At 39.6% G+C, this 15899-nt stretch overlaps 1 protein-coding gene across 3 annotated transcripts in view; it reads left to right on the top strand.

The window, feature by feature from the left end:
- Positions 1-1554: 1554 nt before the first annotated feature.
- The window catches only part of IFIH1 (interferon induced with helicase C domain 1), a 53215-nt gene continuing 38870 nt past the window's right edge, over positions 1555-15899 (top strand). For 2 of the 3 annotated variants that reach the window (XM_002924867.4, XM_034654648.1), the window contains exons 1-3: positions 1555-2709; positions 9564-9732; positions 14078-14224. In XM_002924867.4, the coding sequence (XP_002924913.1) occupies positions 2257-2709; positions 9564-9732; positions 14078-14224 (769 nt within the window). In that variant the 5' untranslated portion in view covers positions 1555-2256. The remainder of the gene's footprint in view (positions 2710-9563; positions 9733-14077; positions 14225-15899) is intronic. The other variant, XM_034654649.1, reaches the window with a different exon arrangement.

Here is a 15899-nt window from a genome sequence, read left to right as displayed (position 1 = left end):
AATTTAATCTTTTTTTAAAATTTATTTTGAGAGCAAGCGTGAGCGAGTGGTGGGAGGGGCAGAGGGAGAAGAGAGAGAATCTTAAGCTGACTCCCTGCTGAGCACAGAGCCTGACGTGAGGCTTGATCTCACAACCCATAGGATCATAACCTGAGCTGAAATCAAGAATCAGACACTTAACCGACTGAGCCAACCAGGCACCCCTTAATCTCCTTTTTTAAGGTAAAGGTCAAATCCCAAAATTAAGTAAATACATACAAGTATTTTAAGAAGAAACAGAAAAGAATAATATAAAGCAGGTCCACCTACAAGGCCAAAGTTTTATTTCACTTCAGTAACTTTCACTATGTGTTTGACATTAGACCAGCTGTTAAGGTCAAGGCAAATAAAATTCCCATTGAGGGTAATGAGCAAGGACTACTGGTTAGGACCTACTATTTGTATTGTACTGGTTAGTGTGTAAAGATGCCCTCTCTTCAAGCTGTTTACAATCCTACAGGGAAGAAAAAAGCTTAGCTACACAATATAATTAGAGCATAAAATAAGACGACGTACTATAAAGAGCTCAACTGAATATTTTCTATGGCTCTGATAAAAACAGACTCTGTATTTCTCTTATCCAGTCCAAAGCAGCACCGGGCTTCCCTGTCCTATCTAAACTTCATTGAATGTGTTTTGCTAAGAGATTACTTTTTCTAAATGTATCTTTTTAATGGCTTAAATGACCCCTCCATCCTCCATGTAATTCTAGCCCTTGAGGTTCTCATGGTGAAGCATACACACTACCAGCCCCAGGCCCCCAAGGCTACAGAATATGAGTAGCCACCTGAACGACTCACTTTTATGTGGCTTCTGTACTGAACCGAGGCTGCCATTTTTCAGTGTGGGTGTCTTTTTTCCCCTCATGACATAGACAAATGTTGATGTTTACTACAAGTTGGTACATTAGTTGCTAATTAAGTTCCTCACTGCTTCAGCCAAAACTTTCTGTATTGAATCCAAGAAAAGAATGGCAGCTATATCAAAAATAAGTTGTTGGGGATTTTGTTTTGTTTTATTAAAGGAAAGTTGTATATTAAAGAATATGGGGAATTTACAGGCTGGGAGATGGAAAACCTTCATTCCTGGCTTCCTCTTAAGCTGAGTTGGTGGTTAAAGTCCCTATGCGACGTCTCTTACCAGGCCCAGGTCAAAGCCAAACAAATACTACCATTTACACATCAGGCAGTCAAACAAACCGTTTTTCATTATACACTCTTTTCAAACCCACAAGTTCTCAGAGGAAAGAGCTGGTTTGGAAGGACCAACAGGAAGTCAGGTTCATTCTAGAAAAGGTGCAAAGGTCACTTCACCCTGTGGCTCTGGGTTCACACTTCTCTGGAAAGGTGTCTTCCCAGCTTCCTTTGCTCCACCTGCTCCCCGCAGTCTTACCATCTTACCCCCGGACAGGGGGTGGGGGGCGGGCCAGAACTACCTGTGTTCACCAGCTCAGGGTGACCCCTTCCTGCAGGCGTCAGGGTGTGTGGCAGCTTCTGTTCATTTCGGGACCGGGAAGTCCCGAATCACGCGCTTTCAAGCCCTCCGCCTTTTCGCTGACAGGGGGTAATGCGAGACGCTGTGGGAAAGAAGTCTGGGTTTTGAGGCAGAACCCTGCAAAGGAGTCCAAATACCTGTAGGAGGAGCATTGCGGGATCGCCGCTTTCGAACTCGCTTTCCTTTTCGGTTTCCCACAGTGCCTGCCACCAAAGACTGTCCGTGCCGGCGCCGACCAAAGGGTGTCTCCCGCTCTGGGAAAACTCCCCTCCCCGCCCCGGCGGATTACGTCTGCAAAGGCCTGAGGAAGCGGGCGAGAATCGAAACAGAAACCCAAGTCCGGCAACTACAAGAACGGCCTCGCGGAAAGCCGGCCTCAAAGCTCCCACCGGAGTTGGCAGCGGCGGCGTCTTGGTCTCCGGCCGGGGCGAGCACAGCAGAGAGTCCGCTGGGTCGCGGCCACCCGCAGCTCCTCGCCGCCGCGTCCCTGGGCCGGCGCGCCCCGCCCCCTGACCACCCGCCCCCTGCCCAGGTACGACCCACCGAGCCCGCTTGCGCCGCCCCGGGGGATCCTGAGGGCCACCCGCTGGTCAGGCACAGTGCTGCGGACCGTTCGGGGTTCCACGCGGACCGCGGGACCCGCAGCTCACCTGTTGAGCGGAGAACAGCACGCTGTCGGTCTACTTGGGAGACTCATCTCCCTTTGCTGAGCACGAACGAAAGATGTCGAACGGCTATTCCGCAGACGGGAGTTTCTGCCATCTCATCTCATGTTTCAGGGCCAGAGTGAAAACGTACATCCAGGTGGAGCCCGTTCTCGACTACCTGAACTTTCTGCCGGATGACGTGAAGGAGCAGATTCAGAGGACGGCCGTCAACGCTGGAAACATGCAGGCAGCTGATCAACTTCTGAGCGCCCTGGAGAAGGGAGGCTGGCCCCCCGGCTGGGCTAGGCAGTTTCTGGTGGCCCTGCAGAGAGCAGGCAGCGGTTTAGCCGCCCGCTACCTGAACCCAGAGCTCACCGACTTGCCGTCTCCATCCTCTGAGACCACTCACGATGAGTGTCTCCAACTGCTGACCCTCCTTCAGCCCACCCTGGTGGACAGACTTCTGGTCAGAGATATCTTGGATAGGTGTGTGGAGAAGAAACTGTTGACAAACGAAGACAGAAGTCGGGTAGGTGTCCGTTCAGATGGAGGCAAGATTTTGTAACTCGGGGTTGCTCCTTCCTTTGCCCCCCTCCAAATGTTCTTTGACATCTCTGGGTAAATCTGGTCCCTTCCTTTCTTGAGAAGAGAATGGTTAGGCACTTCACAATGTAATTTTGAGAACTGGAGTACAAAAAAAGCTCTTTTTCTAATCCTTTCACTTGAATAAGCCAAAGAGGTGTTAACTCCAAAATAGTCATGCGTACTAACAGATAACATTTACTGAGCACTTACTATAGACCCTTGATATCATTTGCAAAATGTATTAGCAGAGTTCATACTCCCAATAATCCATTAAGATTTTTAAGGTTATTAACGTTATTTTACAGATGAGAAAAACGGAGGTAGGTTACGTAACTTGGCAAACAAAGGTGTCCCGGGAAAGCAGTGGCTGACCTAGGGATGTAAGTCCTGGTGGTGTGCAATTTTACGCCTTATTTTATGTAGTTCCATAGAACAGGTATCAGCAAACCATGACCCGTGGGCTAAGTCCAGCCTGTTACTGGTTTTTGCAGGCCCAAACACTAAGAATGGTTTTTAGGTTTTTAAATTTTCAGTGCTCATAAAGAAAGTTTTATTGAAACAGAGCCATGTTCATTCATTTACATACTATAACTGCTTTCACACTTTAAGAGCAGTTGAACAGAGACCATGCAGCCCACAAAGCTTATAGTATTTATTATCTGGACTTTACAGAAAAAAAAAACTGCCAATCTCTGATATATATTATACAGTATGCCTTTTGATTTTGGTCCAAATGGAGAAATTACATTACACACACACACACTTTTTTTTTCTTTAATCGAAGTTATGACATTCTCTGGGAATTAAAAGTTGCAGATAATTCATTGAAAAAAATATGTTGCCAATTGCAGTTTTTCATATTAGCAAAGGAGTAGTGGATTTTTTAGGTGGCGTTTTGACAGGGTGAATTTTACAGGGCACTTTACACTTAATGTAATGTTTCATTGTTCATTGTTTTGCAATGAACAAGTATGTACTATGAAGTATAGAAATGCTGACCTATTTGAACATGACTTATTCCGGGTTGTAAGTAGATAAAAATCTTATTTTGAAAGGCATGTAGGCAAATAAACCCATTAGTAAAAGTCAAAAGCTTTGTCTAACATGCTATGATTCTGACATTTTCTTTCTTTCTTCCTCCTTCTATTTCTCTTTCTTTCTTTCTTTCTTTCTTTCTTTCTTTCTTTTGGATTCATCAGTTGTTTGTATCTTCATTACAAAGTTCTGGACGTTGGCCTCACATTAGCCTGTGCTGTAACTTGGTCTTTAGTGACTAAAGTTAATAGTCCTTTGTAGACTTGACAGCCATAGGGCCTGTCCAAAGACCCAAGCATGCATCTAATTTTGATGGCTGGTTTTCCCAACAAGTAAATTACTTTGCACTGTTGTCTGTAACGTTTATGTAGTTTTGTGTATTGAGAACCAGCTAGAACGCATTATAGTAGTCCAGCTGGATATGACAAATGTGTACATCACTGTGGCAGAATCTTAATTTGGAAGACAGTATGCAGCCTTCAAGCCAGCTGGAGATGGAAGATGGCATTTCCAGCCACAGTAGCTGTTAGGAAGTCCAGAAGCAACAGAGTCCAGTAACACCACAAAGCTGTTTATGTTTGGTGGGTATGATGTCCCGATTGCCAGCGAAACAGCACTTTTCCTTATTTACTCTAAATACTTCTGCCTATCAGCATCACTTTTGTCTTGCCTGGATTGAATTTCCGCCAGCTAGATTTTATCCAAGTTCTTGATTCTGGCAAGCGTGGAGGCAGCTAGCAGTAATGCAAGGGATTTGACACAAAGAAGATGTAGAGTAAAGGGACATTTATGTACTGGGTAGCAGTTAAAGCCAAAGCAACCCAAACTCTCCCTCAGATTCACATTTCAAAAGAGGCTCTGAAAGATGGAGGAGCTATGCATTTGAAACTTTCTGAGGAGGAATAGTGTCTCTGTGAGATCCTGGAGTCATGTCTACACATCATTTTACATGTGTCATCAAAGCTATCGAAGACAATGGAAAATAAGCTATCAGACAGTGGGAAACAAGCACTAGGTTTAGGAGAATCTATATTGATGTGGGGGTATTGATGAATTTTTACCTCAAAACAACAAAGCGTACTGGGGAAAAACATGAGAATTTGGCATGGGAAAACCTGGATTTGAGATCTATGTTTGTTTCTTACTCTATGTGTTACTTTGGGTCAAGTTATTTAAGTTCCTTAATCCTAAATTTACCCATGAAAGTGGACATAACGTCTCTTCTCACTCAAGGTACTTTAGTGAATACAAATGAGAAATCATGTTTATGAAAAAGCTTTTTAATAATAATAATAAAGAGTTGTTTTGATATGATGATGATGATGACTTTTATCATAAGTCATTTGGTTACAATTCCTTATGAATTTAAAGTTTCAGAGATTTAGGTAAATCACCCATATTGAAACTGGGATCTGCTTAACGCCCCTGGATTACACTGTGATTCCAAGGAAAAACTATATCTTTCATCTTTAGAAACCTAGCCAGGACTAGGTATAAAACTGGTACTTAATAAGTATTAACTGATTGATCGAATTTATTTCCAAAAAGTTGCCTGGGATAAGGGATAAGGGGTAAGAACACATGAAGTCATGCATTGCCCTGCCAGGCATTTGGAAATGGATGGATGATGGACATAAGATCTCCAAATTGGCTTTTTTGACAGCCTAACGTAATATTTGACTTAAGAAGGCAGGACTTCTAGAAAATATTTTATTTTAATTATTTTCCTGTTTTCTAGTAGACATTTTCTACTTGGTCTGTCATTTTAGTTTATGATTCTCGTGTCCATCCCTGCAACCCTTGCCCTTCATACATTAGAGCCTCTGGAAATGATCCTAGATTTAGTTTTGTGTCCAGTAAGTACCCAAAGAGACTTATTTAACGGATTGACTGTTCATTCATTTGGTTTAAATTTATGGAGTGACATCTTGTGGCAGACACCATGCCAGTGGTGAAGAGACTGGATAATAATGCTGATACTGTCTGTGCTTTCATATAGCTTACATTGTAGTGTTGATCAGTATTTGTTCTTCTAATAAATAGTTAATGTCTAGCATATGCAAGGCACTATTGTAAATACTGGAGAGTCAATGATAAATATAAGAATCGCTTTATAGATCACTATAATATAATGATCCCTAATAGAAAAGGGCTGCCCCTGTACTGACCTGCTTTTATTTTAGGATGCTTAGTGACCTCTTGGCACATCCATTGACTTTGATGGCCATGAACTCTGGAAAAGAGGTGACCATATATACATTTCCACAGTGTCTTAATATCAGCCTGAACAGCTGAAGAGAGGTGCATGTTTCAGTCCTGGCCAGTTCAAAGCATTAAACATCCAGAGTCCAGGAAGACCCCATATACCTTTCATTTACATAGGAGAACCAGAGATACTATGTTGAGTCCAGCTAGAAATCAAGTCCAGTTGTCCTTACATGAAGCTGAGAACCTGAGTCAGTCTCCCCCAGCTCATTGTATTATCAGGTAAATTAGTATGTGTAAGAATTTTATTAGCAAGAAAAAATACTAATAAGAAATTAGTTACATCAATGTGATGATACATATTCATTTAGAAACACATTAACTTTAATGGGGAACTAGTTTTTTTTTTCTCTTTTTAAAACAATGTTTTTTTAAATTTAAATTCAATTAATTAACATACAATGTATTGGTTTCAGAGGTAGAGGTCGGTTATTCATCAGTCTTATATAACAGCCAGAGCTCATTACATCACGTGCCCTCCCTAATGTCCATCACCCAGTTACCCCATCCCCTCACCCATCTCCCCTCCAGCAACCCTCAGTTTGTTTCCTATGATTAAGAGTCTCCTATGGTTTGTCTCCCTCTCTGATTTTGTCTTGTTTTATTTTTTCCTCTCTTCCTATGAGGAACTAGCTTTTAAAAAATTCTTTGTTTTTAACACGAGTTTTGCTTCCTGTTTTGCTGGTATGAGAGCTGAGCTCTGCTGTGTTAAAAAATCACCATTATATTTAAATAGTTAAGGTTTTTATGAAGGAGAGAAAACATTTTTCTCAAACAATTTTGTCGTCAAGCCATTGCTTAATGGAAATATCATTGTTTACTGATTTCTGTTGGAAAGAAAAAACATAGATCAAAGAATTTAGAATGTGAAAGCATGTAATTGTATTACCCACAAATTCATATTTATTTTATATTCCATAAATTAGTTAACAATGTATCATAAATATTTTAAACTTCATATTTAGAGAAAATATTCAGTAGGGGAGGAACATGAATGAGAATCATTACATGTCCTGTTGAAGTCTCAAGTCTAAATACCTCTCAAGAATTTCCATCATCAAGTTTAATATTGGGATCTAATGTCTCTAGTATGTTTCTGGAGAACAGATTAAGTAAATATATATGTGTAAGTATAAGTATACTTATATATGTAGAATATATACATATAATATATATACATATAATATATATACACATACATATGTACACGTATAATGTATAAGTATATGTAGACATATTTCATATATGTATGTGTATATATATATATCTGTTTCAAAGGGAACTGATGCTACTTTCTAGCACCCAAACTCAGAAGACTTCTTAAAAATTCAGAATCTTAATGAAGCTACAAAAATTGCACAGGTGTTATAGGTAGTTCCACTGTTCAAATAATGAAAACACTCGTAGGAAAAGTAATGAATCATGATCCTCAAATGCTGAACTCAATAAGGACAAAGCAAGCTTGACAAATGTAATTCTACAGTTAAAATCAACTTAACTGCTTAATAGTGGAAGAAAATTTAGTGCCTATGATATAATTAGGTTTTTAGTGAGAATATTCATTACCGTGCCTCACTTACTCTTTTTCGAGAAATGCTTTCTGATTACTTCTGTCAGATTGATTTAAAGGTGATTAAAGAGTGAGGTAATTAAAAATAGGAATGGTTGAGTTAAAAGAAGGTGCTCCAACCAGTCTTACTAAACGTCTTTAGCAACTATGGTTTAAGTCAGCAGAAAATAATAAAGATGTTACAAACACGGGAGAAGGCAAAAAGTTTCCATGAGGAGATGAATGAAGTTAGATGAAAGGTAGGAAATGAGCAAGAATCTTCTTAGAAAATGCTGTGAGGGAGATGAACTGAAATCACCTAAATTTTATTAAATCCAGTAGTCATCTTACCCACTTCTTGTCAGAAAATGTGCTTGAAATTGGAGACAATTAGTAGCTCTAATTATAGCTCAGCAAGGCAGCATTCGGCCTCTGAAGTCAATTGCCTGGGATGAAATTTTCCTTCTGCCATTTACTAGCTTTGTGGCTTCAAGGAGGTAACTGGAATTCTCTGCACCTTAGACTTCTGGTCTGCAAAGTGGGTTAATATCGGCACCTCCTTCAGGGTTTCTGGGTTAATAGGTGCAAAGCATTTATAATGACATTATTAACTATTATCTAGTAAGACAAACGTACCCACTGGATAGAAATCATGCTGCATACTTCTGTACCAAATCGTGTCCACTGGTGAAGTGTTTATAACAGTAGATGCTTTCTTCAGTCATCCATAATAATAACTAACACTAAATTTGTGTCAGACACTGTTCCAAAAATGCAAACAAACACCTGACACTAAAAAGTTACAGGATGTATTTATAGGACTAGAAAATACACAAGTTTAATAGGAAACAATTAATCTAGCTAACAACCCAGATCATCCATGTAGGAGGTGGACACATACTCAGAGGGACCTTTGAGAAGAGGTAAATCCAGTATTTCTCATCTAAGCTGCTGCTGAGAATCATGAGAGCCCTAAAAAAATTCTGGCTTCCCAACACAGTCAAAATAAGTCAGACTCCTTGGCGGTAGATCCCAGACATGAATGTTTTTAAAGCTCCCCAGGGGTGCCCAATGTGCAGGTAGAGTGGAAAAGCCCCAAAATTTCTTTTCAGTTGCCTCATTTTGCCCACGCAGACGCTGAAGCCCAGAGGGATGAAGGCTTTCCTAAAGGCACAGCAGGCTGGTGATGCCCTGTCTCATTTCTTTGTGGTTGAAATGGGGCTTGCATTAGTCTTTTCTCCAAATGTTTCATGCCATATTAAGAACTGGGAAATGCCCTGTGATAATGATTACACAAATGGTCCACATTTAAAATGGTTTGCTGGTTTAAAAGAGAAATCAAAAGAAGACTAAAAGTTGTAATGAATAGATATAGAAATAATGCTGCCCCATACCTTAAGAAAGGAATATATGTAGAAATAAATTTGTCTCATAATCTAAGAAAATGATATAGTCATTAATACATATTGCAAATACTAAGTAAACAAGACTGTAAATCTTGTGATAGTAATTACTTCATAGAAGTGATAGTCAAGAAAGAGGAGTCAGGTAAGAAATATTTGGCTTCCTATCTGTAGACTCCATGGGTTGAAAAGAAATAGCAAGCCCTAGATATATGGAAAGGAATTGATGCAAATGAACAGAACAGAACAAGAAATGAAAGATACTTTCTCTTGTCCCCATTATTCAGAATGGCCAAGGGAGAACCTTCTTCCTAAATGTCAGTTTTTAATATCTTGGTGGCTTTTAAAATGGGGCTTGACCCAGAGATTTGCTCCCCACTACAATCCAGAATTTCTGCAAGTGACATTGTTCTTTCCTTTCATGATGGAATATAAGCCTTTACTAATACTTACGCTTGATTGCTCATTTTTTAAAAAGGCTAGCTCCTGTTTAAAATTGTTCAGAAGATGTGTGATCTTCTTAATTCTGCTTTTCTCTTAAAACAGATTTGTGCTGCAGAAAGCAATGGAAATGAATCAGGTGTAAGAGAGCTACTGAGAAGGATCGTGCAGAAAGAAAACTGGTTTTCTGAATTTCTGACTGTTCTGAGGCAAACAGAAAACCACGCCCTTGTCCAAGAGCTAACAGGCACCACTTGCTTTGAAAGCAATGCAGGTATATCTAATTCTACTTTTAAAAAGAATTTGTACATTTTCCCTAGTGATTGAGAGTTTGATGAAGCCTGTGGACACAATGCCAAACACTAAGATATTGGGAATCGAAATTTCAAAATTGGAAGTGATTTGAGAAATCATCTATTTTTTTTTCCCCTTTACAAATGAGGAAACTGTTGCCTGGGAAAAGATTAACTTACCAAAGATCGCAAAATTCAGCACACTGGGCTATTGGCAGCTTTATATATCTATATACTGGCAGCTGACCCCTAGTCTAACATTCTTTCCACTAGTCATCTTATATTGAAAACAAGATGATTACCTAAAATTTTTATCAAAATAATTTATACATTGATGAGGTAACCAATACATTGGAAGAAAATATTCTAGTGGTTATTATAGCTGTACTGCTAGTCTTCTGGTCATCCATAAGAATTTTTAAGGAATTTATTAAACATTTGATAAAAGGCCTGTGATTACCAACGTATCTCAGTATTACTTCCTGTGAGGTTTCTTTTTTGGTCCTTCAATTATAATAATAAAAGTAACATTTTAGAGCCCTTTCACATATATTATTTGTAAATCTAATATAAACTGCCATCTTTTTTTCTTTTCGGGGCATGTATCTTGTTTTCAACAATCTCATATGTAAGGCAAAGTGACAGTAGCTGGGATTTCCTGGGATTTACTATATTTACGTTACCTGCATTGCTCTTGTTCAAAGAATTATAATTTTTAAAATTACATTAAACTTCTAGAAGCGCCTTTGTGGCCCGGTCGGCTGTGTCCGACTCTTGATCTTGGCTCATGTCTTGATCTCAGGGTGCGGAGCTGGAGCCCTGCATTGGACTCCATCCAATGGTTTGGTAAGGAATGATTTAATTGGTAAGGAATGACTTAAATAATTGGTAAGGGATGATTTAAATACACTACAGTCACTTCAAGCTTACTCCACTACTTCTGTTCATCCAGTCATCCTGTCATTCATTCACCGAACGTGTCATGAGTGCCACACACACTGTTGCAAATGCTGCAAATACAGACTTAATGAGATCCACAAAGTCCCTGTTGCCACATACCACTTTCTAGTGGAATAAGAAACACAATAAACACTTTTCTAAGTTGCTTGTGCAAAATAAAACAGTTACTGAATTATTAAAATTAATAGCACATTATTTTTTATTCTATGTATTTTATATATATATTTTATATATATATTCTATATATATTTTATTCTATATTATTTATGAAATAGCTTAATTTTGCCCAGTAGTTAAATACACACACACACACACACACACACACACCCATGATGAGCTTCCTTTCAGGACCTCATGGAACCATTTCCATCCATGACAAACATTTAAGGGCTTAAATTTCAAAGAGAAAATGGCTGCAGTCTAGATTTTTTTTGTTGCTGTTCCCTGGGAAATTTTGGTCTCAGTGTAATAAGGGACATTAGAAAGGTGGCCTTTCAGGTCACAAGACCTTGTCATACCTGTCCCTCAAATCCGAGGGTACCTGCCCATTTTACTGTTGTATACAGTGGCACACTTGTTTAGGATGGAGTCTAGAAGATCTGCTCCAAAATGTCGTCTGGATTCTCCTGACATAGACAAACAACATCGCTGGCCATATTTCCTTCTACAATATATGTATTTTAAAGATTTTTATTCATTCATTTGAGAGAGAAAGAGAGAGCAAGTAGGGGGAGGAGTTTGGGGGAGGAAGAGGGACAAGCGGACTCCATGCTGAGCACAGACCCCCATGCGGCCAATCCTAGGACCCGGAGATCATGACCTGAGCGGAAACCAAGAGTTGCTCAACACACTGAGCCACCCAGGCGTCCCTCTTTCTAAAATATTTTTAGGTTCCTCTTCACAAGATGCTTTGTTAGAAGTTTTGTTTGTTTGTTTTAGTAGGCTTCATGCCCAGCATGGAGTCCAATGCAGGGCTCCAGCTCCGCACCCTGAGATCAAGACATGAGCCAAGATCAAGAGTCGGACACAGCCGACTGGGCCACGAAGGCGCTTCTAGAAGTTTAATGTAATTTTTAAAATTATAATTCTTTGAACAAGAGCAATTCAGGTAGCGTAAATATAGTAAGTCCCAGGTAATAACTACATTATAACACACGTCATCACATAGATCTGTACTCTCACGCTTTCCTCTTCACTTTCTTTACTGTCTGCCATAAATTTGTGTTATTATTCAGTCTTTTTGTGTCTGTTTCTGAATGGCTTAGGGACTAGTTTATGCACATTTTCCCAGCCCACGCACACATCCTGGCTGGCCAAGGCCAGGCCCTTTATAAAAGGGGGAAAGGCCTTGTGGAAAGAAAAAAAAAGGGCACCAATTATCTATCCCCCTCTCTGGTCCCGTAGCAGGGTCCTTACCTAGTTGAGGCTTCTCCCTCATTCTACCAAAGGGAGTGATGATGGGCATTGACCCAGTTATGAGGGCTTCTCTGATGGCAGGGAGCAGAGTGGAAAGAGATCTCCGAGCTTCCTTCGAGGATTGGAAGGAAAACTCCAGTCCCTAGCTGGGGCAGCATCCATGTACCCCCCACCACCCCACCTACAGGGAGGTTGCTCCTGACCCACTCATCCTAAAAAGTAGGGCTTATTTTTTCATTTCTCAGAAAATCCAGTCCGAGGGGTTGGGATTGAAATTTTGTTTGCTGAACTGTACCTCTTTTTATGGGAATCTAAACATTTGTCTGGTAGGTCTTAATGACCGGAATAAAGTTAGCTGTGATCGTTCTTGTGGTTAGAAGTTACTATGGACAAAGTTGTGTTTCCCCAAAATTCATATGTTGAAGCCCTAATCCCTAATGTAATTGTTTCTGGGGGATAGGGCCTCCAAGGAGGTAATTAAGGTGAAATGAGGTCGGAAGGGTGAGCCCTGATCTGATAGGACTGTGGCTTTATGAGAAGAGAAAGAGATCTCTGTCTCTCTCTTCACCATGTGAGGACGCAGTGAGAAGGTGGCATTCTGCACCCTAGGAGAGAGCACCTACCAGACATCAGTCCTGCTGGCACATTGATCTGGGACTTGCAATCTCCAGCACTATGAGAAAATAAAATTATCTTGCTTGAGTTTTTCCATCTCTGGTGATTTGTTCTTGTGGCCCGAGCTGACTGATCCAGCAGCCTGGGCTCCAAATCCTGATGATTATTGAATCCTGGCTCTTTTACTTCTGTGGATGTGTAGCTTTAAGCAGGTACTTGGCCTCTCTGTGCCTCAGTTTGCTCCTCTGTGAAGTGGGGAAAATAATATACCTAAGGCTATTTTGAGGATTAAATGATTCAACATTTCCATAGCATTTATATGATAAGCACAAATAAATGGACAACTCTGATTATAAATAAACCCCAAACATACTGAATGCGTGCCTGCAAACACTATCAAGTTGTCTTCACCAACAACAGAATCCAAAGACACAACAATTTTCTTTGGGAAATTCTCTGCACGCAGGACAAACTTTCCCTTTATTCTTTAAGATGGGTTAATCCACAATGATACTTCAAGAAACTTTATTTATGGAATCAGTCTCCTCTGATAGATTATGGCCTCAGGAGGACAGAAACTCTTATTTTTCTTTGTAACCCACATAGAAGAAAACATCCAATACATGTTGGTTGAAGGAAGAAAGGCTGGTGGTAGAAATGGAGGGAAGGGGAAGGGAAGGATATAGAATATTTTATTGAATTCCTAAAAAATCTCCAGATATTCAAAATACATGAATTTAGGCTGACATTAAAGCATATGTACATCTCATGTAGAATGCACAGCGAGGGAATAAAATGGCAAGAGCACAAGCTAAAGAAAAACCACCACCAAATTTGCATTTTCATAATTCAGGCTTAAATATAACTTTGTGTCACTAAATAAGTGCCTTACTTCCTACCAATAATGGTCAGAGAGGAAATCATCAGACTGGTTTTGTGATTACCATGATACTTGTTATAAAGTCTTTTTAGATAAAATTTAATCACTACGAAAGAATTACTCATGGTGTCCGTATTAAAAATAGAAATACCGTGTCATTAAAAAAAATATATGTTCCTAGCATTTCAAAATGTCAATGTATAAAAGTATATTTTGACAAATTTCTACCGGGAACCTCCACTTGGTTTTCAAAATAACAATGATAACTATTTATATTGCATAAAAACTTGCATTAACAATTCACATCCTGTTTAGAATTTTGAAGTATTTCAATATATTCAGGTAAATGTCTACTAGGAACTCCTGTTTCCTTTTCAGAAGAGCTATTGCAGTGCTGCAGACGGTCCACAAGTCTGCACTGCACTGTGGTTTACCTTCTGATGCTTTATTCACAGAGCCTGAGAATTCATCACAACGAGATGGCCCTGACATTCAAGAAGCAGTTCTTTCAGCCACAGGTCGGCCAAGTCCAGAGAGAGAGGGCTGGGACGAGGATTGTGATTCACTGGAATCGTCTTTGGCGGATTCTTCTGTTGTTTCAGGTATTTGGAACCTGCACACAGTTTACCTATTTTGCTAATTACCACTTCCCGAAAAATCAGTTGGTGCATTGACAACATCAGGATCTGTGAAACACAGGGAGAAAATTTGGGCCTGGAGGTTTTTGTGAGCATTCTTAATAAAATCATATTTCTAGAAATGTTCAAATTAGAAGAATTCTTTGTGGCTAAAAATGTTTTCAAAACGAATGCAATATTAATATGTTATGAATAAGAACACATTTGGTTCTAATTTTGCTTTATAAGAAGATATCCATGGTCTTTGTGATGGGATAAGTATTATAATCATACTGTATATTTCATAGTTTTCAAAGTACTTTCAAATATATGAATAAGTTTGATTCATCCCAAGCTCCAAGAATGAAAAAGCCATTCATTATCTTTTCTTTTTTTTATAGACTGGGATGTCTCAGAGAGGTTCAGCTGGGTTGTAGAGACCAAATGCAAGGCTGTAGAAAGGAAGATGACAGGGCCTAAACTGGGGTTGGCTTGATTTGCAGTAACTAATTGGTGAGAGAACTATTTACCACCATGACCACCTTTTTTTGATATGAAACATTCCTGGAAGGATCAAACTAATTTAATTACATTCCCCTCCCTAATTTGCTCACAACAGGAAAATCCTCTCTTCCCCTCTCCCCACCAAAGGGCCACATTCTATTTTCACAAGAAATAGTCATTTAAAAGAAACAATTCTTAAAAATCTGCGCCGTGCTGGTGACTGTTTAAGAAGTAACTCTCTGGGGGAAAGAAGGAAGACCTGAGCTGTAGTGTTTGCCCATCTTCACAGTGCAAATGCTCACGCTGAAGCTGATGTCAAACCTCCGGCCTCAGGTCCCTGAGCTGGAAAGAGAGAAGTGCGAGCTCGTCATCATGTTGGCATTTCCACTCTGCAGATACAATGGGCATAAACAGCCTCCGCGCCACAGATAATAGTGAAATCCAGGAACACGATCAGGAAGTGATGAGTTTAAGCATTCATTACTTTTGCTTTCATATAATTTATTTAACTGTAAATTTATATAATTTAATTTTTAAAACGTCTGTGCTTAACCACCTGCTCACAAATTCCTGAAAATTTAACAATTGGCTTTTGTGAGCCAATATAAACTGACTTCATCCCACCACTGCAAAGTGTACTACCTTCTTCTCCCTCTCTCTCTTTTTTAAAGTAATCTCTATCTCCAATGCGGGGCTCAAACTGACAACCCTGAGATCAAGAGTCACATGCTCCACTGACTGAGCCAGCCAGGTGCTTCTAAAGTTTACTATTTTCTACTCCGAAATGTAATGTAACCGCATTGCAGGAAATTTGGAACATGTGAAAACATACAAAGGAAAAGTCACCCATCGTCCCGCAGTGTAGATATATTACTCTTAACATTTTGGGTATCTATTCTTCTGATCTTTTTGCATAAGTGGATGTTTATACAAAATGGCATTTCTCCTGTGTTCATTAGAAACTCTTCTATAGCATGGTTTTTAATGACTTAATAATAGTTCCATCCATTGGATGCTTTAGAATTAATAAGTCAATTGTTAAATATTTAGGATGTTGAAAAATTTCTACATTGGGAATAACTCCCTTCCTATCTATGTTTGAATTTAATTCTTAAAAACACATTGCATATTTGGAACGTCTGGATCAAATGATGTT

This window comes from Ailuropoda melanoleuca, chromosome 2 (genome assembly GCF_002007445.2).
Source record: "Ailuropoda melanoleuca isolate Jingjing chromosome 2, ASM200744v2, whole genome shotgun sequence".
NCBI lineage: Eukaryota > Metazoa > Chordata > Mammalia > Carnivora > Ursidae > Ailuropoda > Ailuropoda melanoleuca.
This window is presented reverse-complemented; position numbering and strand designations above follow the sequence as displayed.